At 40.7% G+C, this 27,675-nt stretch overlaps 1 protein-coding gene across 1 annotated transcript in view; it reads right to left on the reverse strand.

Annotated features, from left to right (window-relative positions):
- USH2A (usherin) overlaps window positions 1-27,675 on the reverse strand; it is a 390,339-nt gene that overhangs the window by 18,013 nt on the left and 344,651 nt on the right. The window contains exons 61-63 of the mRNA XM_055725922.1: window positions 12,268-12,495; window positions 9,901-11,417; window positions 8,532-8,853 (exon numbers count right to left, since the gene is read on the reverse strand). Of these exons, the coding sequence (XP_055581897.1) occupies window positions 8,532-8,853; window positions 9,901-11,417; window positions 12,268-12,495 (2,067 nt within the window). The remainder of the gene's footprint in view (window positions 1-8,531; window positions 8,854-9,900; window positions 11,418-12,267; window positions 12,496-27,675) is intronic.

Consider the following 27,675-nt stretch of genomic DNA (forward strand, 5'->3'; position numbering starts at 1 on the left):
GTAGTTCCCGGGGCACCACAAGGTCATATCAAGCCACCACATTTCACATGCACACATAACTTTTACTCCTGTGTCTAAGTCAGGTACAACTTGGGTCTCTGCCCTTAGGGCATCCACAGACTGCACACACCTGTGACTGCTCGTCTTTCCCAAAAAGGATTCAATGCTGGCACTACTTGGCATGTGCTAGGAGAGATAAATGGTAGCAGAGCGGAGTTCGTACCACTCTTTCTAGAGTTGCTTCATGGAGGTCGCAAAGACACAGCACTACTTTGAGACTTTGCTTTGGATTTCTTGAATCAGATCTGTTCAATTTCTAACCCTACACTTGCATAAATGCAGTTTTCACAGCATAATTTTTTTCCAATCAGAAGATATTTTAGGGGTATATAAGAGATGCATCGGTAAGTTCAGAAACACAGCACCCAATTTTCAGTTGTGTTCAAATAGCAGTCTACAAGAAAACTGAAGAGACCATAATCTTGGCTAGTTAAAATTAGAGAAAATCAGAAGCTCCCCCTCCTCATCAGCTGCAGCACCCTTCACGAGTCTTTCTTCTCATCAGAACTGACTCATGGGCAGCCTGGGTAATTTGGAGTTACTTGTGCAACGTCAGTACAGCCCAGAGCACAAAGCTTGTCTACCAAAATCTAGCATTCAGCGTTAGGATAATGTATTCACATCTGGGCACGATAGTGTCAGCCAGGTATTAGCAAAGTAGAAAGTTTCAAAAGTGGTTGCAATCTACACGGAACAGAGCAAAGGCAAGAAAGCGTCGTGTCCACTCGTGACCAGGGGCACAAAAAGTAAAAAAAAAAAAAAAAAAGTAAGCAAATGTGTGCTTTCTGATTGCCCATACTCAGACCCATACTTTTTCCTCTTCAACATTGTTGGCATCCTTAGGGAGGCTGTAAACATACAATGGCATAGATTTTAGATCCAGGCTTCTAGCATGGTGATAATTTGAGCCTCTTAACATTGCTATTCATCTCCATGTTCAAATGCTAAAAATAAAAGTACTAAAACCACTCTGGGGAAGGGAAAGGGAATGAGAACAGGCAAACACTTTGGGACTTAAACAAAATTATCGGATTCTAGAGGAAGCTCATTTTATATAACATAGTATAGCACCAGTAATTAATGAGAGATGTAAACAGATTTAACTCTGAAAGGTAGAAAATGAAATAATTTGTTTCCTATGGGTGTATAATAAGATAGTTACCAAGTTCCCATGAGAGAGATAAGCAGATATTAAAAGGTCTTTCCAATACCTATAATGGCTAAGGACAACAGCTAATTCAATAGATTCGATCAAAATCACCACTTCTTTCTCTGCTTCTGATTTATTACTTTGGCTGTAGTTAGTCATCACTCATTTTAGTTTGCTTTTCAGCAGTCATAAATTATGCCTCATAAATAAAAAGATACAATCAAGGAAATCATATCAAGTCATCTACAGCCCTGGAGTGTATTTTCCCCTGGCACTCACATTAATGTCTTTTTAAAGGATAGCTTGCCGTGGTTTTGAATATGTCAGAATCACAATTTACTGAGAAGGGTCTTGCAAGAGCGGTGCTGTAACAGTCTCACTGGTAAATCTGGAAGCCAACAAATCCAGTCCAATATCCATATTCAGTTTAATGAACAAAAGTCAAGGTTTGTTGCATCAGTGTATTCTTTACATATTTGAATTTAGGATAGTGTTGACAACAGAAACATAGTGCCTGAAGCAGGGTTTAATGAAATTGTGTGGTTTCAAATGGACCTCCTCCCTACTGTGTACCCTCTACGGGGGGAAAGAAAGCATCTTTTCTGCAAAAGGGTATTTAGAGTAGGTGTTGCCATTACATCAGTGAAACAATACAGTTATATCTGCTTTACTTTTCGGAAGCTCAGTAGCGTAATGCAGGTGTAGCATGAGAATCTCTCTTTACTTGGAAGCAGGGAGCGCAACAAACCTTGTAAGAAAAAACACTCTTCCAAACAAAACGAAGAAGGGATAACAAGCAGGGAAAGAAAGAACGAACTACATTTCATTTTATGTCACTACTTTGTAGTGTATCTTTCTGTCAGGGAGACAAGAAGAAATGGTGAATTCAAACAATGAAAAGGAGCCAGATACGAGGGGTACTACAAATGGGTGACTATCCATCACCAGCCAGTCAGAAAACCAGTTTCACCCCATTTTAAGCTGCAGAAGTCACTGAGCTGTTTGTCAGTAACTAAGCACCACAAACTGGATCTCAGCCAATTATTTGACAAACTGGTAAACCAAGTGTCATTCTTGCCATCTCTGAAAAGTGACCAAGAGGGCTGACGTATTCCGCACTCTGTGTAGTTGGTCCTTCCTTAATCTTCATGACTTTGCAGCCATTTTTTTTCCTTTTATCTCTCCAAAGGCAGCATATGATTTGTTTTCTCTTTGATAGTTCAAGATGGAGGACTCAAAAAACCTTTGCCCTGGTATATCTCAGGGTATTTCCTAGGCACTTTACTTGGCTGCATTAACTGGAGCGTGAGAAGCGTGCTTCACAAGCAAGAGGGATACTGTGCCTCCCACAGTGGTCGGAGGCAGCCAGCTCCAGTGCTGCAGACCCTGTCCTGGTGCACTGGCTAGTCCTCCTGGAGAATAAACCTCTACAGGGAGCCATAAAATTTCTGAAAAAGGACAATCCTACTTTTCTGTCGTTCACATATTCCGTGTCTGCCAAATGGAAATAAGGATGTGTCCTAAACCAGGAAGACATTAAGCCATTAATCTAAAGAAACAGTCTTAAGCACTCAATTAAAAGCAATTGCGGAGGAGTGACATTGCACTCGCAGGGAAATCACACCATACTCTGACAGCTCTGCTTTGCAGAATAGCACTAAATGCCCCAAGTCTCTGTTCCAAAGAGCCTTCTCTTGGCTGAGAAAAACAGGTCTGACTCTATAGGTTGCTATATGGTAACAGTGCACGCCACCCTCAATAATTCCTGAGAAAGGTCTACACACTCTGTTTCAGAAATATTCCAGAAATTAAAATATTACACTTGCAAACACATTAGGCCTCATGAGTTATAAAGTTGAAGTCAGGTGGGTTTTTTTCAGGACCTTATACAATTTCATCTGTTTAACACAGCTGAGGATCTCAGGCAGCATTCCAAGAAATACCTAAAAGGCCAGATGCTCTAGAAAATGCAGATATCTAAATGTACAGATGGACAAACTGATAAAGGGAATTTCAAAGATCTAAGTAATTATTTCTGAGTATGGGACAGTGGGCACCTCAATGCCTCTTAAAAACCCACTGAAACCTGGCAGGTGCTAATATCCTTATGCAGATCTTCTCTTTAGAGAATAAAAGTGCTCTCCTGAACAGTGACCTAAGCACTTGGGGGCTGTAGTCCCTTCGACCAGCATGAGCTTCTAAAGCCACTTCAGCATTTCTGAAGGTGCAACTTTTGCATCTATCTAAGTATCCTACTGAAGTTTCCAGCAAAAAACCCAAACCAAACAGACCCCAACCCCAAAATCCTGATTTAAAATCCAAAGAAGCTGTCAGGGTTCATTGAAGTAAATCTCAATACCTCCAAAAGTCCTGGAGAGAGTCCCAAAACAGCACTTTGATTTTATCTGCATTCTGCTGGAGGAAATTCAGTTGCATTTAAAGTTTTATGTCCAGCAAACAAGCCTCAAATGCAGAGACAGCAGAATCAATATCCAGTTTAAGTGAAATATAAATCTGGGTTTCATCAGCATAATAGCAAAAGCCAAGCCCTATACTTATGAATAACTTGTCTCACAGGCAAGATATAAATTGTCAACAATAGAGGGGCTCAGAACAGATCCCGGAGGACTGCTGCAAGTGACATGAGCAGAAGACAAACACATGCATGCAAAAACCTCTCATGGTGAAATAAATGGCCACCAGTGAAAAAAACCAAAAATGATTTAGGACAGCAGTCAACAGCTCAGCCCGGTTATGGAGCAGAACTGAGACAAAAAGCAAAGTCTTGAATACAGCACGGTAAACCACGGAAATCTGGTTAAGAGGCTTCCTTTGTTATCCATCACTAATAGATCATTAAAAAATTTGGCTCAAGAAAGTCTCTGTGGTATCAACTTCCTAAAGAACAGCTTCTGACTGGGAAAATTGGAAGTTGGTGCAACTGAGAACATCCCATAGCCAATGTCTACAACTTTCAACTTGGGAAGTTTTTCTTGATTTAAGAAAGATTCCTAATAAGTAGGGCTTGGGTCTGCTACAAAGCTTCCTACCTACTTAGCCCCATCTGCACTTGAATTCATATTCCTCACTGATTCTGTCCCAAGCAGCAAGGAGATCTGGTCTAACAACAGTTCTGCTACAAGGGAACCTCAGTATATGGAGAGCAGACTTCACACTGTTGTGGCCAGCAGATAGGTCCTACAAAGGCATTAAAAGAAAGCTGGGAGAAAGAAATGGAAGCCTTAATATTTGTACATAGTAGGACTTAAAATGCAAACAGTTCACCCTAAAGTGTGCTGTTTCTGGGAAAGGTTGAACAGCTCTCATCACAAGAGAAGTGAGAACTGGAAAATATATCCCCCTTATATATTTTAAGTGCAATAAATTTTCAGTCTTTGAGTAATTATCATTTTTGCTTTGGAGAGTATTATTGCAGCATTTCCTGTACGGCTAGGTTCAAGAAGATGTTATTAAGTAACTGGAGGAAATCAAGTAATGTTGGCTGCAATCAGCAATAAGCAGCAGTCAGCTCACAGATGCTCATCATTTCCTTCAGCACAAAGTAACAGACTTGCGCAAAGCATTTAATACTGTCCTGCCTGAAAAATCTTGTCTCTAAATTAGAGAGACATGGATTTGATAGATGGACCACTTGGTGGATATGAAATCGCCTGAATGGCCACGCTCAAAGAGTTGGGTCAACAGCTGGATGTCCAAGTGGAGACCAGTGACAAGTGGCGTTCCTCAGGGGTTGGTACTGGGACTGGCACTGTTTAACATCTTTGTCACGGACAATGGGATTGAATACACCATCAGCAAGGTTGCCAAACCCACCAAGCTGTGTGTGTGATCAACACACTGGAGGGAAGGGATGCCATCCAGAGGGACCTTGACAGCCTTGAGAGGTGGGCCTGTGTAGATCTCGTGAAGTTCAACAAGGCCAAGTGGAAGGTCCTGCACTTGTGTCGGGGCAATCCCAAGCACAAACACAGGCTGGGTGGAGAATGGGTGGAGAGCAGCCCCGAGGAGAAGGACTTGGGGGTGCTGGTGGACAAGAAGCTCAACATGACCCAGCAATGTCTGCTTGCAGCCCAGAAAGCCAACTGAATCCTGGGCTGCATCAAAATAAGCGCAGCCCGCAGGTCAAGGGAGGTGATTCTCCCCATCTACTCCACTCTTGTGAGACCCCACCTGGAGTGTTGCGTTCAGCTCTGGGGCCCCCAGGGTAAGAAGGACATGGACCTGCTGGAGTGAGTCCAGAGGAGGGGCAGGAAGATGCTCAGAGGGCTGGAGCACCTCTCCTGTGAAGACAGGCTGAGAGAGCTGGGGTTGTTCAGCCTGGGGAAGAGAAGGCTCTTGAGGAGAACTTACAGCGGCCTTCCAGGAGCTAAAGAGGCCTCGAAGAAAGCCAGAGAGGGACTTTTTACAAGGGCACATAAGTGACAGGACCAGGAGGAATGGCTTGAAACTGAAAAAGGGTAGATTTAGGTTAGATATAAGGAAGAAATTATTCACTATGAGGTGGAGAGGCACAGGAACAGGTTGCCCAAGCGAAGCTGTTGATGCCTGGAGGCATTCAAGACCAGGCTGGATGGGGCTTTGAGCAACCTGGTCTAGTGGAAGGTGTCCCTGCCCATGGCAGGGGCGTGGGAACTAGATGATCTTTAAGGTCCCTTCCAACCCAAACCATTCTATGATTCTACGATGACGCTCCACTTCTCACACTGACTGTTACCTTACAGACATGCTGCCAATCCAGAAACATACAAAGGAGAAAAAGAGGATTGTGACTGTCAAGCAGAGAAGGGCTTTATGAATACTGCAGTGACTACACTTTTCTAGTAGCATCCTAGGCTCTCTTTTCAATAGTTTTATAACTGTCCCTTCAGAGTCCTTTCTTACCCAAACTGGAGCTGCTAGAACTGATTTATGAAGAAAGCCACTGCAGTCCTCCCTCCAGGACCTGGGACTCTGACAGTAATGGAGCAAGAGGCAAGGGACACAAGCTGAAACAAGGCAATTAGATGCAAATAGAAAAGATATGCAGTCAGAAATTAGAACAGGGTGCCCACACAGGCTGTACAATCTCCATCCTTGGAGGTCCAAGGATGCAGAACTTGATCTAAAACTCAGCTGGACACAGCCCTGAGCAGCCTGCTCTATCTAGACCTGCTTCAAGCAGGGAGCTAGGCCAGATGCCTTCTGGATGTCCCTTCCAAATGACATGACTCGGTGAGTCTACAACACATGTACGCAGAGCAGCTGGATAGACTAATGTGATAAAACAACTTTCTAGATTTAATTCTTCAAGGTTTCTGGCTACTAAAAAGAATACAACAGTAGCAGTGGAGCAGAGCTACCAAAGAACCTGACCTGTACAGTGCACACTCATCAAATTTGCAGATGGGGGACCAGTTGATACGTTGAAGAGCGGGTCTGCTGTTCAGAAGGGCCTAGAGGAATAGATCATCATCAGCTTTATGAATTTCAGCAAGACAAATGCAAAGATTTGCTCCTGCAAAAGAGTAAGTCTTTGCAGAATTACAGGGTAGGGACTGACCCGCTAAGGAGCACCTCTGCTGGAAAGGACCTAGAGGTCTTAAGAGATAGAAAGCTGAACATGACCCAGCAGTGTCATCTGGCAGCAAAGATGGCCAACAACATCTTGAGCTGTTTAACACGACCACAGCCAGACAATTAAAGGAAGTGATTACATGCCTTTACTTAGTGTCTGTTCTGTTTTGGTCCCTGAATACAAGAGAGAGATCGATAAATTGGAGCAAGTTCACCAGAGGGCTACCAAGGTAATCAGGGGGTTGGAGACCATGGCCTTTGTGGAACTGGGGCTTGTTCAGCCTGGTGAAGAGGTGGCTTTGGAGAGACTTGATCACAGTCCCCCAGCGCCTACCCACAGGCTAACAAGAAGTTCCTCACAATGGTACGTGGTGGAAGAGGACAAGAGAAAACAGGTATAAGTTCAAGCAAAAGGGGTTCAGACTGAACATAACAAAAAAAACTTTTTCACAATGACAGTCTTTGTGGAGTGGAGCAGACTTCCCCTAGAGGTTATACAGTCTCCCTCCCTGGAGGTTTTCAGGATGTAACTGGATAAAGCCCTGCACAACCTCACCTGACCTCTTAACTGATCTGCTTTGAGTGGGAAGTTGGACTGGATGGGCTCCTGAGAGCCCTTCCAACCTAAATTACCTTGTGATCCTATAAAGCAAATGTAAAAAAGATCATAAAAGAAAGATTGCCACCATCTTGCAGAAGCTCAAGAGGTGGAACACACTGTGTTTCATATACATCAAAACAAATCCGTGCTTGAACACTTTTTTTTTTTTTTTTTTTTAAAGGTGATGAAGGTTTTTGAGCATTGCCAAATGCATCTTCAAGACATATCATGTGCACAAATATTGTGTACGGAATCAGTAGCAAGGCTTAGTGGTATCCTGTTCGGTGGCATGTAAACATGGCTATTCATAGACATTAAAAAAATCATTAGATCATTGAAAAAAATCAACCTCGTCCTTACTTTTACTTTTAGAAACAACCAATTCGAGGTTTTTTTTTTTTTTTATAAGGGTCTAAATTCCACTAACTCATAAAAAAGGGAAAGATTTCAGATGGTTACAAATACAAAGTTCTTAATTCATAGGCTGAAATAAAGTAAAACCCTACATTATCACTAGGTACTGCATGACAAAATAATGACACTAGAACTTGCAACTTTGACATGGAAAACAATTCCAGGTGAAAGAATGGCAGAACTGGTCTCCTTCCTTTATCTTAGCCTTATAAGAAAAACAATAGAAAAAATACTGACATGCAACAGTAACACCAACCATCAACAACAAATACACTTTTGAACCACCCAGGAAAACTGCACATGATCCTACATCTAATTTAAAGAGAAAACAACACTGGTCTAGTAAACTACTTTAGGATCATAAAATAAAAATAAATTCGTAATAGATTGAGAGAGGATGGAAAAAGAAAGAAAAACGAATGAAATGAAGGTGCGTTTTAGGAACTAGAATTTCCCACTTCTTACATAACATTGGAGCCTTGCAAGAGCTCTGGATGGTACACAAACAATTAACATACAAGAAACTCAGGCATTTACGATTAAGCCAAAGAAAAATGAATGCTGAATGGATCTATTACTTGTGCAAAATTATTTTCAGCTTCTCAACTATTTAAAATACATTAACAACAATCATTCAGGTTTCACAACACTATTAACATTAGAATTGAGATGTTCACTGTACATGTAAAGTAAGGTTCTCAAAGTGTACTGAAACGATAATCAGAGTCTCACCTGATATTCATATTCTGTGTAAGGCAGCAACTTGTCATCTTTGAAAGAGGTTGAAGAACCGTTGTAAACAAGTGCAAGGTCTAAATTTACGTGGGCTTGAGTCGTTCGCCTTCTGTAAAGTTCATAGTATAAAATCTTCCCATTTGGCTGCTGCGGGCCAGTCCAGAGGACAGAAGCAGTGGGCTGGAAGCCCCCAGCCGCTGTCTGTATTTCTATGAGAGGGGCAGGCTGCACTGCTGGGGGTGCCTCCAGCGTCCGTACCGATGCCCACTCACTGGAGGCACAGCCCAGCTCTGTGCAAGCTTGGAGCTGTATTTCATACCTTTGGGAACACAAATCAGGAATGAAGTGATTAAAACACTGCAAATACAAACATAGAATGTGCATGAGATCTGGGGGATTTCTTAATTTCTCTTGGTCTTTGGCATTTTTAAATAGAAAACAGTTTGTATAAACATGCAGATTATATGCTGTGCCTTTTTTCAGTAAAAAGGAAGAATGCTGTCTTCTGGGTTTTCATTTGTTTTGGTTTCGGTTGTGTTTTTGGTGGGTTTTTTTCTTTTTTTTTCCCCAGACTGGAGTTAACATCTGCAGGAGTCAAATGTTCAAAATTGTTTTGATTTTGATGATATGAATCAAAATGATGATTCATTGTATGATATGATTTGGCTATCATTTGAGAGCTATAGAGCTTCACTCTATTACGCTCCTCTCTTTGGATTTAGATTAGTTACATGTAAATAGTAGACAGACTTATCAACCATGTAAGACACACAAATTATGCCTACACAAATACATAAGGAAAGGTCAGATAAATAATCAAGAATTAGTGGGGAAGATATTTCTTCAATATCAAGTGTGCCCCTTCTGTAGCAGAGTCTGGTACACCCTCTTAAGTTTTAGCTCTCACTTAAACACAAGTTGTTTGCTTTCGGCTCAAGGGTGTGAGCGTATTCCTGGTGTGACTTCATTAATTTTAGCCCAGCTACGCTGTGAATGGGCTAGCCAACAGGTCTTTAGTCTTCTCACCATGAACTTTGTCAAATAAAGCCCTATTTATTCTTGAATGCAGACATCTTGTAAAAGATACACAAGTACAAGATTGCAGGTTTTGGAGTCTACAGCAGAGTGCTGAATTACTCCTTGTATTAATTGCAACCTGTGCCAACCCTATGCACTTTGTCAAGATGATATATAGCTGGTGTTACTACAAACTAAAAAAAAAATAATCCTGGTTTTATCATGTGCTTTCTAGACAATAAAACCCCATGGGTTTGACTATCTGTTTAAACAAGATGGTTGAACTGGCTGCCAGCCCACTGAACCACACCGCAGCATTTATTCAACAAATGAGGTCTTCCAGACTTACCTACTGTAAGGTTGTAGCTCTGCCACTATGTATGACCGTCTCAGAAAGGAAACCTGAGATGCATCAAAGTCAACAGTTTTCTTTCCTGTTTCAGCAGGCTTGTGGATTGAGATTGTGTAATTTCTGATGTCACCATTTACTTTGATAGGAGGATCCCAGGCCACCAAAATCTCCTTTGAAGACCATGCCTGCAACCTAGGAGGCAACATCCCAGATGGAGCAGAGGGGTTGGTTTTTATCTGAGCTGACGGGCTGGTCACACTCCCTTGACTGTTATTTGCAGTGACAGTGTAGCTGTACTCCATGCCTGGCATTAGGGTGAAATCAAGATACCGAGTTTCCAGACCTGAGTAAACAAGTAGACCGTCCCTCCTTAGCTCGTAGCTTGTGATTTCACCATTGGGGTTAGCTGGAAGTTTCCATGTGATTTCAATTGACTCTGAGCCCATGACAAGTAGCCTGGGAGCTTCCATATTTAATGGTGGAGCCTCCATGGTCATCACTGACTGGGATATGCTAGATGTGCAGCCCCCCGCAGTACAGGCAACCAATGCAAAATCATACTGGGTGTAAGGCTGCAGATTAGAAACCAACATTTGCAAACTTTTGCCAGGATAATACTCTTCATTGTTTAATTTCAAGATGTACTTGGTGATATCTCCGTTTTGTATTTGAGGAGGTGTGCAAGACACATTAATTTGAGTGGCACTGACAGCCTGCAGAGATGGTGGGTCCACGAAGGCAGGAGCTGCTTCCAGCGTCTGTATTGCAGCTGGTTCACTGGTAGAGCAGCCTCCCATCGTGCAGGCAACTATCGCGTAAGTATACATTGAATAGGGCAGTAAATCTTCATCTGTGTAGTTGAAAGTAGCAGCGTCAAAGCTGAAAGGATACAGAACGTCATTCTTTAGCAGCCTGTATGACTGAAGAATACCGTTGGGCTGTGCTGGGGAGGCCCATGAGATGAGCACTTTACGGGGGTTTACCGACACCAAGGATAACCTGGGGACAGCGAGACCTTCTGGGGCAGTCTGACTAGTCTTTGCCACTGTCCAGGAGCTGTCAGCGTAGCCTGCAGCATTCCAGGTGCGTATTTTATATTCATACCTTGTCCACGGCTGTAAACCTTTATCATTATATATGAATGCGTTACTTTCAGTGTTATATTCTGTGAAAACAATTTTCTCGTCTTCTGTTGTTGCTTTGTACCCTGCAGCGTTTTCTTTTGTGCATCTGTGAATAACTTCATAGCGAATTATTTTTCCATTTGGACTAATTGGCTGCAACCAGCTCAGTTCAATGTTGGTAGCGTTCACTGCCTGGATTACAGGTGCCATCTGAGATGCTGGGGGTGCCTCACCTGTCCGGACCGGCTGGGGTGCGGAACGAGTGCAGCCTGCCACACTGCAAGCCTCCAGTACCAGGGTATAGAGAGTGTATGGCTCCAGGCGTCTGAAGAGGAACTGGCGAGATAAACCACTGTACTCCAGGTTGTCATCACTGAAAATATTGTAGGTCTGGTGAATAAATAAAGAAAGGAAAAATTAAAAAAAAAAGGCAGGGAGGGAAGAAAGGACAGAAGCCAGGACAAAAGAAAAAAACAAAAAATCAACATTTTTTTTCGATAACCGGTAGATGAGACAGCTCAATCTTTGCAACAGGGTAAGGACTATTAACCAATGATTCAGAATCTTACTTCCTTACTAGTAAAAATCAGCACACAAACAGATCATTGATACAAAAGGAATGTTTTGATCCATTTTTCATGTTTGTTTTTTTTTTTATTTTGGGTGCAGTAATAAATCACTTAGTGACAGTTTTCATTATATTTGTTTGTTACCAAGTCTCATTGTGAGGCTCTCATGGGCTAGCACAAAGCTTCTCACAGGCTAATTCTAGAGCAAATCACTTAAGAAAAAACCCTCCAAATAAACCCCTCTAGTTGCCAATCTTGCAGGTAAAGGTTTACACTCAGTTGAAAACGTTGAGCTAAAAGAAGTCCCAAATTTCAGATCAACACTCTGTCAAACCCATGTTTTCTAGAAACACATTTTCGTGATGTCTAATGTATGCCAAGTAAGATTATAAGCTTTCACGCATAGCTTTCTATATGTTAAATGAACAATTTGGTTCATTGTAAATGAACATTTACAGCTGTAGGGTAGCACAGGAATGTTAATATATTATTCATTTTAATATAACCACAAGCAGAGAACACTCACAGAGTGTCTTGTGCTTACATAGGACTTCCGTCTTATTTTAAAGTATAATGCATTTGTGAGTCCTTTTCAGCAAAAATGTTTTGATTCAATATTCAGTGTTTCCCTTCTCCTTTTTGATCAAGTGAAGTGTCAAAATGAAGATTACCTTAATCACACCATTGGGTTGGGAAGGCTCTGACCATTTTAGCAGCAAAGCCCTGCCGTTTTCTTTCTTTTCCACAGTGAAGTTGCTCAGGCCACTGGGTGATGCTTCCAACGTGCGCACAGATGTCCAGGGGCTTGAAACCTGCCCGGCGTTGTTTACAGCTATGACATGAACATGATACGTTGTGAAAGGTTTCAGTCCAAATAAATGAGCCTGATGCTTTGTTCCCTGAAGCAAGAATACAGATGTTTGAGTTAGTTAAAAAAGTAATCAGCATCTGTGGTTTATGTCACTTGGAAAAAAGTCTCAGCTTGGGGTCGCTACTGACCGCTTTGCAGAATACCCCATCTGGTTACCAAGATTTTTTGGTGGGTTTCCATAGCTGAACCTCAAAAAGAAACTCTTAGGCTTTCAAAAAAACATCTATCATTATGGTAGAGCCTTTGAGGTTGACTTCTGGGAAGTCCTGCACAGTTCAGATCTCAGCTGGCAATCACCTTGCAGTTCGTTCAGCATGTGTCTGAGCTTTGCTCAGCCAGGATGAAAGTGCCTGGTACTATGAAGGATTCAAGCACATGGGAAAACCTGTGGTATGTGAGTGATGCCTGCCTCTACAGAGTCCTTACACAACCTGTGTGTAGATGTGACGTTTGACAGGCACGCCTTCCTGTTACAGCTACATAGAGCACTGGATAGACAACAGTATTTCCAAGAGCACAGTTTTGTTCCCTTACTGCAAACTAATCCCTTAGAAGTGGAGGGGGGGCGGGGAGGAGAGGGAGGGAGGGAATAAATTGGTTTCTATGTTCCTGCTTTGTAAAGATGTCACTTGAGGTAAATTCATAAGGTAGGACAATTGTGGGGCAACCTGCCACCTTACAAGACCCCTCCCTGTTTCTTCAGGCTGGAGGAAGCAGCCGCGCTGCTGATGGGGACACAGGCAGGCAGGATAGACCCTGCGGGTGCCAGACCCCCACCTCGCACCGGCGAAGAGGGGCGAGGAGGAGCACAGCTGTCCATGGATCCCACCGGGCTTGGCCAGGGCTGACCTGCCAGCACCCAGACCGCAGCCCAGCACAGGGGCGGGCGGGGGGATGCAGACCGAGGGGCTTCAGCCATGCCCAGAAGGGGCCACTGGCCTCGTAGCTCACAGCTTTATCCAGCTCAACCCAAACCGCATCAGACAGACCTGAAAACCGCTCGGGTACGAGGCAAAGCGAGTTTCAGTGCAAACTCCCATCTGGCAAGAAGACAATACAGCTGTAGCGCTGTTTTGAACAGCCAGAGAAGATACAGTGGCTAACAAAGAGCAGGGGTAACACGTTTCAATGGAAGACTGTTCAGATTTGTCTCATCAGAGGAGCAAGGAAGAAAGGAGTTCAGCTGATCACTCATATATTTAATCTCATTTTTAGTTATACTTTTGCATTAATTGCATAGATCTCAAGAAGGGGAGTGCAGAGATTCAGTTTCCTTCATGTGGCAGAAACAGCTGAAGCCAATTTCCCTGTTTCAGTAAGTCATATTAAGTTGTTAAATGCTAACACTTCCATTTGTTTAATATTTAAACGTTTGTTAAGCTATCAGACTCAGAAACAAATTTTAAAGAAATATTAATTTCTTTTTTTAAATATTAAAAGTTAGATCATAAATATTTAAATAGTTATTTCCTCACAACAATGAGTTAGTCTTTTAGATAAATATAGCACAGCATTTGAATGACCATTATGAATATTAAATCTGAAGATGCCACAAGTACAGATTATAAACATACTTTTCTGATAAATGATTCCTTTTTCTGTTAAACAGGGCAAACACTAGCAAGATTAATAATGCAAAAAAGTATAATTCTTTGTTAGGAATTCCCAGTCATCACTGCCAAAAAAGCATAAGCTCAAATGCAAATAGCAATCACCTCGAACAGATTATATATAAAAAAAGCTCTGGCTGCTGTGGGACATTTAGAGGTATCTTTTGTCATAAGAAACATGGAAAGCATGTGGGCTATAAAGCAAAAACATATGTATATTGTCAATAGCAGCACCTGTTCAATTACAGTTTATTTCAGTATGGAGAATTTAGTTCAGCCCCTAGATGGCAATACTATCAAACACTTTTTGTAACATGAGTACTTAATGATTAACAACGTGCGTTCAGTCATCCAACATACTCAAGGCAGCCATTAAAAAAATAACAAAACTGATTTCATTATAGATTCTTTTAATAAACATTTATGGCTTAGATCCTTGAAAGTGGAAGCGTTCAAACTGCCATAGCCAAAAAACCTATACAGCCGAATGCAAAATTATGAACTGCAGGTTAAAGAACCGAGCTCAAATTGAAGCTCACGCTTAGCATAAAAATCTGGCATCAGAAATTATGTTGGCACAAAACATGATTAAAATTAGCTTTACAATTGGATGTAGTCTGTATTAATAGTTTTTATGAGGACAGTTATCTATTAGGTTTTCAAAACAGAACTTTTAAAAGCCTAAAATTTACATTCCATGGTTCAGGGGTAGGGATGGGAGGAAGGGAGCACACAACATTAAATTACTGTCCCTGAACCGCTACACAGAGGTTCTCCGAAGGTACAACCCGTTATTACAAACACCATAGAAAGAGCAACGGCTCTGCTTTCTAATCAGCTGCATCATCGGGGTGGGCTTTTGTAACAGCAATTCTACAAAACTGGGCTTCTCTTTTTAAACAGAAACCAGCATATTTTCATCAACCTCTACCATTTTCCAACTAAACCCCAAGATTTAATTATTTACAAGCCCCACCACACCTTGAAATGAAACAAGGATGGAGGGATTTCCTTGCCTGCAGTTCATCATGTTCTCTGGAGACTGCTAAACCATTCCTTCCAGGGATGACTTTTATCCCTAGCTCCTACAGATACTTCTTGAAGAACAAATGGTTTACATGTATTTTTGTTTGGTTTGGTTTTGAAGTAAGCTCAAGGGATGCACTCCCAGAATACAGAGCCACGTTTCCTTCCCCTGCGCTGCTGCCATTGCCATGTGTGAATTTGCTCAGCTCAAAGGCTGATACTGAAAAGAGAACGGATGGCAGACTGATTCATTTTAAGAATTACTTTATGTCCTCCCATGACATTTTCAGCATAGAAATACTAACCTGCTGGAATGGTCAAATATAAATAGCAAAATACACCTTGAAAGGAGAGCACCTTTGGCTTCAGCGGACAGCAACACAGACTTAAACAGGTGCAGGATCAAAATCATTGCCTGGAATATTCTGCCTGGAATTATTGCCTGGAATAGTCTTTGTCTGCAAAGCCATGAACTCATATAGCCCATGTTTACACACTGCTAACAGTCCAGATTTCATTCACCATTAAAAGCAAACCAACAAAATAAAATTTTAATGCAAACATTAAGATGTTCGTAGACTGAGCGACCATGAAATCTGACGGACTACAAGCCTATCCCCTCCTTTCTCTGTCTCCTACCGCAAAGCGCTCTCACTCAGCCAGTCATTAAATTAAGAATAATCCAACAACCATCTACGTGTGTGCACTCTCACACTCCTCTTATACAGCCCATTCTTTTGATGTAAACACTACAGAAAGGGACACCTGAGGCAAGCTGTGACCAGCTGCCATGACCTGACCCCCACAGCCCCATCCCCTGCCCTTGTGCAGCACTGACAGCACCACCACTACTCCAGGCAGGACCACACCTTTGCTTTTGCTGTGTAAAATGATTCACGTGCTGCCAGTGGCAGCACAAGCTGTTAACAGCAACAACTACGCTCCTCGGCTAATTCTAGCCTTCCAACTGCAAATTAGGATAAAAGTTATTTAAAATAAAACCTTGTTTTAACACATTTTTCAAAATATAAAACAAGAGAACATGAATCATGAATAATGTATCTGTCAAGATTTGCTTCAGATTGCCTTTTTTGTTTGTTTATTTTTTAATTCATGAGCACAGAAGTCACTTAAAGTCTGGAAACAAATTAGCATAGTCTTTCATGCCGTTCAAAGGCAGCAGCATCCATAATGCAAAGTGCCTGCCTTCCTCGCTACCTCCCAGTCCTCCTCTCCTGGGCACGGGCAAGGCTGCACAGCCTTCAAGGGTCTGATGATTTTACACTGCCTACTGTGATTGCTTCTGACCACTTGAAGTGCCCCTAAGGTGGCAACCGGGTCAAGAGGTCTTTGTAGGTTGAAAATGATCAAAAATTAGCATTGATCTGTAGCTGTCAATAATACTCTGTGCGGGTGGACTCCCTGCACAAATGTTTAAACTGCATACAACTACACAACCTAGTCATCTTAAGAATCTATCGATCTGATAAAGCAGCACTTTCCAGTGGTGTCATTATGGGTTTTCCTCTTTTTTCAAGGCAGGCCAGCTTACCCAGTTGCCCAGGTCTCAGGGCATGAGTTCAAAATGTGACAATTACATCAGATCTCCGAACCACTAAAAAGCTGCCCCAACAGGCAGCTTGAGTGTCTGTCCTTTCTTCAGGGGTAATCATCAAAACTCAGCAAGTCATCACCAGGCATGTTAAGGTTAGGCTCTGGTTTCTTCTCTTTCCCTATCTTCTCTTCATACAGTAATTCCTATTTGGCAGCTATCTTCAGCATCTGATTAAAAAGCTAGCTCATTCTTTCTGTGAGTCTCCAAACTCAATGGCATCAGACGTTGCCACACTGCCAATGGTAGGAGCGATACAGGGAACCAAACCTCTTCTTTCATAACCCACAGACATAAATGATGGGAAGGTAATTCACTATGACATTCCCTTGTCTACAGAGGCAGAGATGCCAAACGCTCCCTGGACATTGGAGGAGAAAGCTATGGTCTCCTGGCAGTCAGAACGTTCATCTGACCACCCTCCAATGACAGTTTTCAAGTTCTCCATCAAGGAAGCCAAACAGATTCTTCCACAAGTGAGAGAAGTGATGGGGAATGCTTGGGGTTTTACTAAAATAGCTTATCCTCACCTTTGGTGTTATCCTCTTATCCAGTTCCCCATCTAACCCAGATTCTTTGCCATTTTCTGCAAAGCAAGGGAGTGCTTGCACCTTGACTCTGATATTCACTCTTATTTCCCAGCCTACTTCTTAGCCCCTGCCTTCACTCTAAAAATTGCACTGAGTGCACATTCATATGCAATCCCTAACTTGTCCTTTGGCTTGCCTTCCTTCTCAGGCTTGTATCATGCACACTGGTTTTTTTGTTTAACAAATCTACTCTATTCTTAAAGCCTTACACTCAAATTCGCAGGGATACAACTTATGGATACACAAGTAATCTGTGAGCCCCCTTCCTGTAGTGGTGTGGACTGGGATATAAATTATTCCTGTGATAGTACTGAAAAACCTCAAAGGTTAGGCAAACAGAAACCAGTGTTATTAATTTTACCAGAAATTATCTTGCTTAGAGGTGACTAGAATTTCCATTGTCACCAAAAATTGATGTTGCACAATTTATTTTCCTTCCAGTTTGTGTAAATTTTTTTTAACGTTTTTTGGTCAATTTTGTGGGCAAATTACACTCTTAAAATTTTACATTTTAAGAACTCAGCATTTCATTTTAGAATTTTAAAACTGCCTTTCAATGCCTATATTTTCATTTAAAATCACTATTATATTATTTGATATTACCCAACAGGCCTTCAATAGCAGTAACATTGATGATAATTTTTATGGTATATAAAACCCCCAAGAATGGTGAAAGAAAATTAAATAAACATTTAAATTTTTAAGTTACTAATAAAAATTTAAAAATAAAAATAAAAATTTAAATTTTTAAGTTACTAAACCCAGGCATTTATATATTAAACACAAAATAATTCTGAAACATTTTTGCCCAGGGATTATTCTGAACCATCTTTGGTTGAGATGAAAAGGCACTTTTGTTTTCCCAGCCCTGCAGTGGATTGATGCAGTCTTTTCTTCTACAGTGGCTAGGAAATAAGAGTCAGGAATTCATTATATTTGAGCTTGCTTTTTTATAAATAAATTTAGGAAAAATAATTTTTTTTAGGTGTATTAGAATAGATCCAAGTTACAAAGTAAAGCACATAAAATGGCTCCTTTATTAAAACATAAGCTTTGATTACATGATCTTAAAATATTCTTTCGTTGTGATTCCTGGCAAACTTAATGTTGGTTTGGTTGGGGTTTTTTTTCACCTTTAAGAAGGTTCTTGTAGTTTATTTTTAAAACAAATGTTAGTTTTGCTATCGACATCAGAGAACACTAATCATCTGTCCTTTGTAACTCCATGTTCCTGTCTTTCGTAACAGTACCATGCCAGCAGAATTTTTTAATAAGAAACCTAATTTGCACACCCTGTTTCACTCAGCACATAACTGAATCATTTCTATGTGGGCATGTGGACTATACCGGGGGAAACCATTAGAAACAGCAGCAATCTAAGTTTAAAATGTTCTGCAAACAACAACAATTAATACCTGATATAGAAATATTACATTGCAGTTAATTTTCCTCCTTTCTGGCAGAGCATGTAAGGAACTGTGAATTGCATGTAGCTGAATCTGTTTAGTGGAGCTGGTGCCTATTTTCACAGTAGACAGTTTTCTTTCCTGGCACACCTGGGGACCTGCTGCAGTCTCACCAGGCGTCTGAATCTCCAGCTTTGACTTGAAAGCTAAGCACCAAAAAGAAAACTAGGATGCACTGCACGTTAAAATGAAATCAAGCACATTTAACAAGCCGCACACAGTCACTGTGTTGGCCTTTGGGTAGGAGTACACACGCTTAAACCACCAGCAATGTTGCAGTTTTACTGCTAAAATCTTAAAAAACCTCTTTGGGCAAAGCCAACACTTCAGTAGCCTTTTCCATTCTATTTCTTGTCAGATAAGATCTCTTCTCCTTTCTTTTCCTCCTCTCCCTTCTTCTCTTTTTTTCCCTTTTCTTACATAATTATGTATTTCAAATCCATCAAACATCGCTGAACGCCACCTTCTTAAAAATGTATTTGCATCTGTATTTGTCTAATTTGTACTAAGAAATACCAAAATCCCCCAAAAAAGATTTTTCTGCATGACTAAATAAATCAAATAAACCAAAATATCAATGACATGACATTCCACTATAGACACCATCTAGAGGACGATGTCAACATGTTTTCCTAACATTAATATTTTATCTCTAACAACACTCACAAGACCTACTGTATAATAAACCACAGTTTTGCACCTTCCTCCCTTGCCCCCATTTTTTCACTGTAAACCACGTTTATTAATCCTCATCATGAGAAAGTGATGGAGAAAGAAAGAGGAAAAAAGATGTTTTTTTAATAAACTAGATACCTGACGGGACTGTTTTCTCCAAAATTTGTTTTTGGTCAGTTCAAATGTGCTATCCTTACTTAACCTGACTGATCCTTTTTGGTTTCGATAGTCATTCTGGATATGAAGAACTAGATTCTGTTTCTCTTCAAAATGACAGGCAGAATCTGAAGGAAAAATGTTAATGCTATTTATCTGAGATACTATAAAGCATGAGGTAAAACATTTAAACCCCACTGAAAAGCAATTATGAGTTACCCTCAGTAAAATGGACGTACGTTGTAAGTTTGATCTTTAGCTGAGTGGGGCATGCTTTGTGGAGAGCTGATCAGAGTGAGAGAGGATAGAGCAGAGACATCAGCAAAGACTTCACGGTATATGAAATCCAGCATCATATTAAAGAATGTCAAACACTACAGGACTTAGCTGGGAGGTTATTTTGATGTTCCAAATTCAAACACTTGCGTAATCTGGAATCTGCATAAACTCATCAAGGCACTGCAGAACTTGCAATGTGTTGAGTCTACCTTAGTCACAAGGAGAATGGGAATGAATGGTCCTTCAGGTGGAGCTTTATAATCTGGGATAGAAGCGTGCCCTCAGGGAAGGTAAAAAGCTAGGAAAGGCAAGCACACAAACTCTGCCGGGGTTTTTATCTATCTCTACATTACAACTATTGCACTCATACAGCTGAACTCCAGGAATATGCTTAAAATAAGTACCACACATAGTGCTCCTGCTGAGCAGCAACTTTCCATCCACTATTTGTTAGCATGTTGGATTTGTTCTATGTCGTCTGTAGGCATGGCAAAAGAAAGAAAAACCACTGCTGCTGTAAAACAGCAGCTAGAGCCTAAGGGCTCAAACCTGCAAATGGTAGGGGGTACAACCCTTAATATGGAGCATTAGGGGGTTAATGTTATATTTTTCCTAATGCCATAAACCGTATTTTCCATTTGATATATTGGCTGATGTCCAGAATGAAGTTAGATGCTTTTGTCAGAACAAACAAAATCTGGACTGCTACATCAGTGCAGTTGGTGTCGTCTTAGTCTCAAATCTTTTCTTCTTTTAGTAATGTTCAGGTGGCAGATGTTTTGCAGAAGGGCTTCTGTAATTTTAAAACAATGTAATGAAATTGTGGATGTGTTTGTTATCCTGAAAAATGGATAATTTACATACCTGAACTTCTCAACTCAATGTATCTTGTAGCAATCAGTTTTGCTTTGCTGTAGAAAGAACATGCCCTCGTCATTATCAACTGTTGCGGCTTTTGGTTTCACTTGAAGTTTTGTTTTTCAAGCATTCACATTGCTCCTCCATAACATTTGTAACTACATATATCTGTGCCATACACCACTGAATCTCCTTTTAAATTACATCATATATGATACATGATATTGTGAAGACAAGCGGCTCTGAACATTTTAAAACTTCTCCCATCTGATCTTAAAATGACCTGAGTGTAGTACCTGAAGGTTTCTATTTTCTGTAAAATTTGAAAAATAGTTTGGCTGTGGTTTTGGTGAATAAAATCCTCCTTATTTTTTCCCCTGTAAAAGCAATTGTTTTCATTTTTTGCCTTTGCACAGCTCAACAGCCATAATGGGGGAAAAAGAAATGCAAAGATAAAAAAAAAAAAGTTTGCAGAAAACCTTTAAGGGGACTTGTACAAGGACAATCTGAATCTTAACATAGATTGCAGGTGAACTCCCACATCAGTTTCCTTGAAAATGCCACTGAATGTCAGTTGTGCTCCATAAAATTAGGACTTTGCAGTTCTACATGACTTTTCATCATAGGACCTCACATCATGTTACAAACATTAATTAAGTCTCAGGATATCTCCCTGTGTTACTCTATGCAGCTTCAGGAAACCAGCATTATTGTTTTAGATGCCATTTTATACAGGTACAACAGATGTGTCATATTATTGTTAAATGCGAGCTTACTTCATTCCCTTTTCTCAGTCATTCTGAGTCCTTGTCTCTCTCGCCCAACACATGCAAGAAAGAGCAGTTCTAATTGCTGCTAAGTAGAGGAAGATAACACAGCCTCAAGGCAATTCACAGCTTTAAATCCCCGCTTTCTGCCAACACAATGGAAAATAAAAGCAACATTTTAAAGGAGACTAAAAGGTTTTTACTTCAACTGTTTTATTCTTTTTTTTTTTTCTGCCCTGTACTGAACAGTTCTAGCTTTTCATTCAAACTTTGCCTGATTTGTATGTAATCACTTCTGAGACATATTAAAAGGTAAGCATAAACAATTTACTTGGAGCTACATTATCAAGGCCAAAGTTTAGTCTGAATGTGTGGCTGAACTTAAAATGTCACCTTTAAAATGAATTTTAAAAAATGATGGGCCAAAAAGCATGCAAACCTCTATCTCTTGAAAGGCTTTCCTTCACAAGGTTTTTTTCATTCCTTCCCTTAACGCTTTACAATTCCTACATGTAAATACCTGCTCTCCAACACTGGCTGAAATTAAATGAAGGTGTGCAGGTAGCAGTTTGAGAGAGGTGCACTCCAATTATGCCAATCCCTGCCAGGAAAAAAAGATTTGCTCCGCACCAGAAGCACACCGCACACTGCTTCTGCAGGTAGGGACGCCCTCTCTTCAGTAGCTGGAGGAAAGTTCTGCCTCTCCTCTGAATATTATCAGGGGAGATTGATTAGACATATAATTAGGAGTACACTTTGGAGACATATTCCTCAGCAAAGCACAGCTTCCCCTCAAAATACTGACAGGTCCAGCACAGATCTGACACCTTCCTTCCAGAACTTGCGGGTTGCTCCCCCAAGTTCAGAGTAGGGGGTTGCTACAAGGGATCCCTGCCCCTACTGGTTGTATACTAGCGGAAAGCCTCAACAAGTAGCCTGGAAAGCCCTTGTGTCACATTATGGCAAGAGGAACAAAAATCTTGTTTTCCCATTGCAGCTGCTATGGACTGCACCGTTGACGAAAATAATGAGGTTCAATAAAGATCGTCTACATTGTTGTGTCCCATAGCAAACATGTCTTGCCAATATGAAGGCTCAGAATCTACTCCACACCATGAAAAAGGCTGAAAAGAAGACAGAGTGGTTATAGAGTTTGGTAGAATAACTGGAAGAGAAGCTGCTTGCAGGTTTAATGTCCTGAAACCAAGCGAACCCAGTGGACAGCTGAACTTCCACTGAAATGATGAAAGATGTAAATATTGAAAATATAACTTGAAAGCTGAAGCGTAACAAGTTTAGTTTGGATTCTGTATTATCCTTGGATATTTAAGTTACTTGGGGAATTAAAATAGACCGCTAAATCAACAGGTATATAGTTAAGCTTAGTACAAAACAAATTGTGCTGATTTCAGAATTGAAAACGTCTTTACAGCACATTATTGACTCCAGCATATTAACTTGTAAATCCACTAGATTCACTGTCTCATCTATTGATTAGCTGCGTGTATGCATGTTATAAATGAGCAACTCAAAAAGAAATTACTACACAGTGTAGTCATTTTGGGCCAGACATATAAATGTATTCAAGTACTTACAGATTAAAAGAGGCGCTATGGGAAACGGTCAGAGCTCCTACATTCTGACACAAAACTTTGTAGCTGGTGTCTTCATTTATTCTCTATACTCTGTGCAGAGGAAGGGAAAACTTTTCCTCTAAAGTGAAAATCACGTTTATGTTTAAGTACTGTTTTGAATAGCCCATCGGAAAAGCCTCACTCTCTCTCCAGATTAGATAGGCTAGCCAACACCGGCCATCGAAAGGAAGTTTTTAGAATTCAGAGCTGTGATTTTTGGTTAAATTCACTTAAGACTCAAAGAGCAGCCAAGAAGCCAGTGACAACATTTCAATCAGCACACAGCAATGGATCATACAGGTGAACAGTTTCTTTTTTCTTAAGGTGAAAACAAAAATTATTGATAGCCTCAGAAGTTAAACTGCAGCTGTTTCAAAACACTTCAAATTCAACAGAAGCTTTCTTTTGCTTTTTCAAGGATCCTGGATCAGGATCTTCATGAGTAGAACAACAAAACTAAATGGTGTATGTAGATGGCATTCAACCAGAACAGAGGTTGGGTTTAGTTAATCCATAATACTGAAGCACACATCCCTGACTCCTGATTCCTATGAACGGGTTAATGTATTGGTAAAGATCTTCAGTCTGAGATGATGTTACTCCAGTCAGTATGGTTTCAAATTTCCATTAACACCCTCAAACCAAATATCATTACAGGGGTTTGTTAACAAAGCAATTGAAAGTGTTATGATTCTTCTAGGCAGGACTAGAAAGATGGAAAAAGCAGTATGCTGAAGGGCTGTTGCAAGTTTTTGTCTCAGAAATCTATTTCAAAAGCCACATGTTCTCAGCTCTATTTGTCCTCAAAGGGGGCACTGTGTTTGACATTAAAAGCAACCACAGCTCAAATTATTGTGTTACCTGGTGGAAAAGGTGATATTGTTCTCATTTACTCTCAGGGTCTCTATTCAGTCTTTTTAGGCCAGGACTTTCCAGTAACTTTACGCACAGCACTTAAATATGTCACTGTCTTAAGCTACAACTATAGCATAAATCTCATGATCTATTGGTACATCACGGTCTAGGATTTCTAGCATAGACTAGCATTAGAGAAAATCTAAATTATCATCTGTCTTGAACCCCTGAAGAGAAAACAATAAAAAATAATTTTATGATCCCATAATGACAAGAATAATACTTCACTTTGTCTGGGAAAAGATGTCTTCCAGACTTCTCATTAATTCTTTTTTAAAGCCTGTTGAAATATAAGAGCTCGGCAAAGTTTCATTCATTTTGTTTGTGATGAGTAAAGTTTTCTTTATGGCAAAAATACAAAAAATTTATCCCTGCAAGGAGTCCACTTCGCTTACTCTCTTGCTATATTAAATCTGCATTTGCAGTTCTGATTTTGTAGGGCAATTGTAAACTTGGTGCCCTTTTTGCAGGCACTAGAGTAGCATCTCCACATTGCGTGGAGGATTTGGCTCAGGTTAGGAACTCTACTCTGAATGGGAAAAAAGAATCGGCGCATTCAAACCTGTAGGACACAGACTTGGAAAAATGCTTGGAGCAAAATTTAGTAGCAAAATGAGTAGGCTAAACAGATGCTGGGACCTCTCTTCGTCTTCCTGTTGTGAGTATACAACTCCTTGGAGTCCTTTTGGCTCACAGTCAACACATACTCCAGGGGTTTCATTCAGATAGGCCATACCCCAGCAGTAACATCATCTTTATATGTTAGGGTGGTGTGGGCACAGAAGTGTTTAAAAGACATAGGTGCTACATAAAGAAGGAAGGTGGAGAAGCCATGGATCAGTTTAAAAAGACATCCTACAGCTGCAAAGTCAAAGAACTTAGTGAAGGGTACTGTGCTGCAGGTCCAGCTGCTGCTCTTGCACATCATAGGTTGCCTTAAGTGGACATGTGTTTGCCTCCTAAAGCTTTGCCTGTGTAACTACACAGCCTCCAGTAACATAAGACCTTTAAAGCACATTACCTGACTGTAGCAGCGTCCTGCCTGTTGTAAGGACTGCAGGAGCCACAGAACATCTGGAAATAGGAACAAGTTCCTGACAAAAATCTGAAAAAGACAGAATTTATTTTCTACTAGACTCTCAGGGCAGAAATGAATTCCTGCTCCCTTTATCACTCATTGTACTCTCTAAGTGGGTTCTTAGAAAGGAAGGCTTATGGAGGCAAAGGAATGGAGGAAGAAGCAGTTTCCACAGTTTTGGTGGAGGGAGTAAAGCAGCCTGCAGTTGCCACAGGTGTAACAGATGATGTTTGATGCCCTAAAGCTGTAACATGGCACCTGTTAACAAGGTGAGAAAAATTTCTCTGAATCTGGTAGGAACTTTGGCAGGGTTTTTTACCAGCAAGCCTTCCACTTCATGGGTAGAAACCTTCTCTCCATGCTCCTAGCTTTTCTTGGCACTCATAAAGCAGTTCAATGAGCATATCCTTTCCAAATATTCCAGCCTGTCAGATGCTGGTGGAAGGACATCTGTACCAATCTCTCTCTTTAAAGACTGAAGAGATTTTAATGGAGGAGTGCTAAAGAAACAGATTTAAAAATACTATACAGTTTCTATCGTTAAATAAAAAAATCTCTCTCTTGTGCATAGAGAAAAATAGACTTAGAAGTTCCAGATCCCGTTTGCCACGGATTTCTGTAACTTTGGTTAGATAAAAAATTCAAGGTGCCGAGGCAAATACTTGCAGTGTGTGATGGAATAAACTCATAAATTGGACTTTGTTTCCTCCTAATACAGATTACATGTATGTAAACACCCCCACAGATTGTATATAGGAAGTTTTCAGACTACCATCCTCACAAGAGTCTACTGCTTTCTGCCTTCAGTTTCTTTGGAGCAAAACCCAACCGGCCACGAATTACTTATGTTTTAGTGCTTTCATTTGTGATTGTACTGGTACTGAGAAGCAGGAAGGACAGATACAAAGACTGCTTTGAACTCTATTGAATCTGATAAACTGTCTGGTTTGGGGACGTTTTAAATTTGTCAAAAGTCCCCTGTCATCTTTTCCCTGTTCCACACACAAATAAGATCCTCACACAATTCAGAAACTGTGCTAGGTTTGAAGACAAATGCAAGAGCTGCCTGTCAGCTCATTCACCAACCAGCCAACCCAGCCAGCTAATTCACAATCTCCCTTCTTCCACTCATCTGTTCGACATCACTCACTTGTGTTTTCATCATTGTCAAAATACATTTCAACCAGCATGAAGATCTAGCAGGAACTGGGTGCCCTTGCAAGGGTGTGGAAGATTTTGTCTTCAGAGGTGCACGGGCAGGGGAAGCAGCAGCTCTGCCTGCTTAGCAGACCCAGAGCAACATGGCCCAAGGGAGAGAGGGGCGGCAGCGGTGGGGCACAGGACCCCTTGGTTTCCAGCAGCCACTTCTACAAAACTACTGGTACGGAGCGCTCTAAGTGCACCTCCCCGAACCAGTGCCCTGCGCCTGGTCAGCCAGATGCCAGGCTGGTAACATGGCTGTACTAGGTTATTTTACCAAGAAATCTGGCATACATGAACTCTTAAACTCTGCACATGGTTTAAAGTAGAAGTGGTCAAACTAAATATTCCAAATAGTATTTATTATAAACCTACGTGATTCTTCCTCTCTGTATGGCCATCTCAGAGTGTTTCCTTTGTTCATAGTTGGATGAGTGGCCAATTATTCACTTTATTTATTTACAATTTAATTTTCACACGGTATGATGAATCATCTGAATCAGTAATGCATCTGCTGACTGGATAAGTACTTTCATATTTTTTTTTAGTAACAAATAACTTACAGCTATTTTTAATAAACATTTTTTTTAGGATTGCTAGTTCTGTTAGTAAAATTCACAGAGCTTTTGAGCTTTGAAACCATTTTAATACTCTGCAATTCTCCAAACAGTCTGAAAAACAACAGAAAGTCCCATTATGATCCCAAAGAATAAAAAAAATGCTTCAGTTTGAAAAGAGGCTTGCATCTTGGATTCCTTTTTCATACCCAGTTAACTTTATATACAGTTACAGTATAATGTGATAGTAAATTTACACCTCTCCATTGTCACCTGTTCAAAATGCATCCGTATATTCAGTTTTTTTTTTTCTTCTGTTTTTAAATCTCCATTAGAGCCTGTGTGAGAACTGGAATAAATTACCAGCCACGTTTTCCCATACTGGAAAAGTTCCAGAAGGGAAAGGGCTCTTGACATTACAGAGCTAAAGGAGTTTTCAAGACACTTTCTATTTCCATACTCGTTCTTTTGTATGCTAGGTTGCCTGCCATTATGTTTATGTAATTCTGACAGTGTTCTTAATGACACACTAACAGATTGTAAAACACGCTGCTGGCATTTACTTGTTTTTTATATTTTTAAAACAATGTCCTTCATGTAACAGTAGTTAAGCGCGGCAGAAGGACATCATTAGAGCCATGGTTAAACTGTAATTTACACCATTAGGAAGGCAGGAGCAATTTTTATTGCCTGGCAATTTTCTTGCTGAAATATTTGGACCATATGGCTCAATTTGTGTAATAACCTTAATTTCAGCACCCTTCAGGTCTGCCTCCATCTCCTAC

This window comes from Falco cherrug, chromosome 13 (assembly GCF_023634085.1).
Source record: "Falco cherrug isolate bFalChe1 chromosome 13, bFalChe1.pri, whole genome shotgun sequence".
NCBI lineage: Eukaryota > Metazoa > Chordata > Aves > Falconiformes > Falconidae > Falco > Falco cherrug.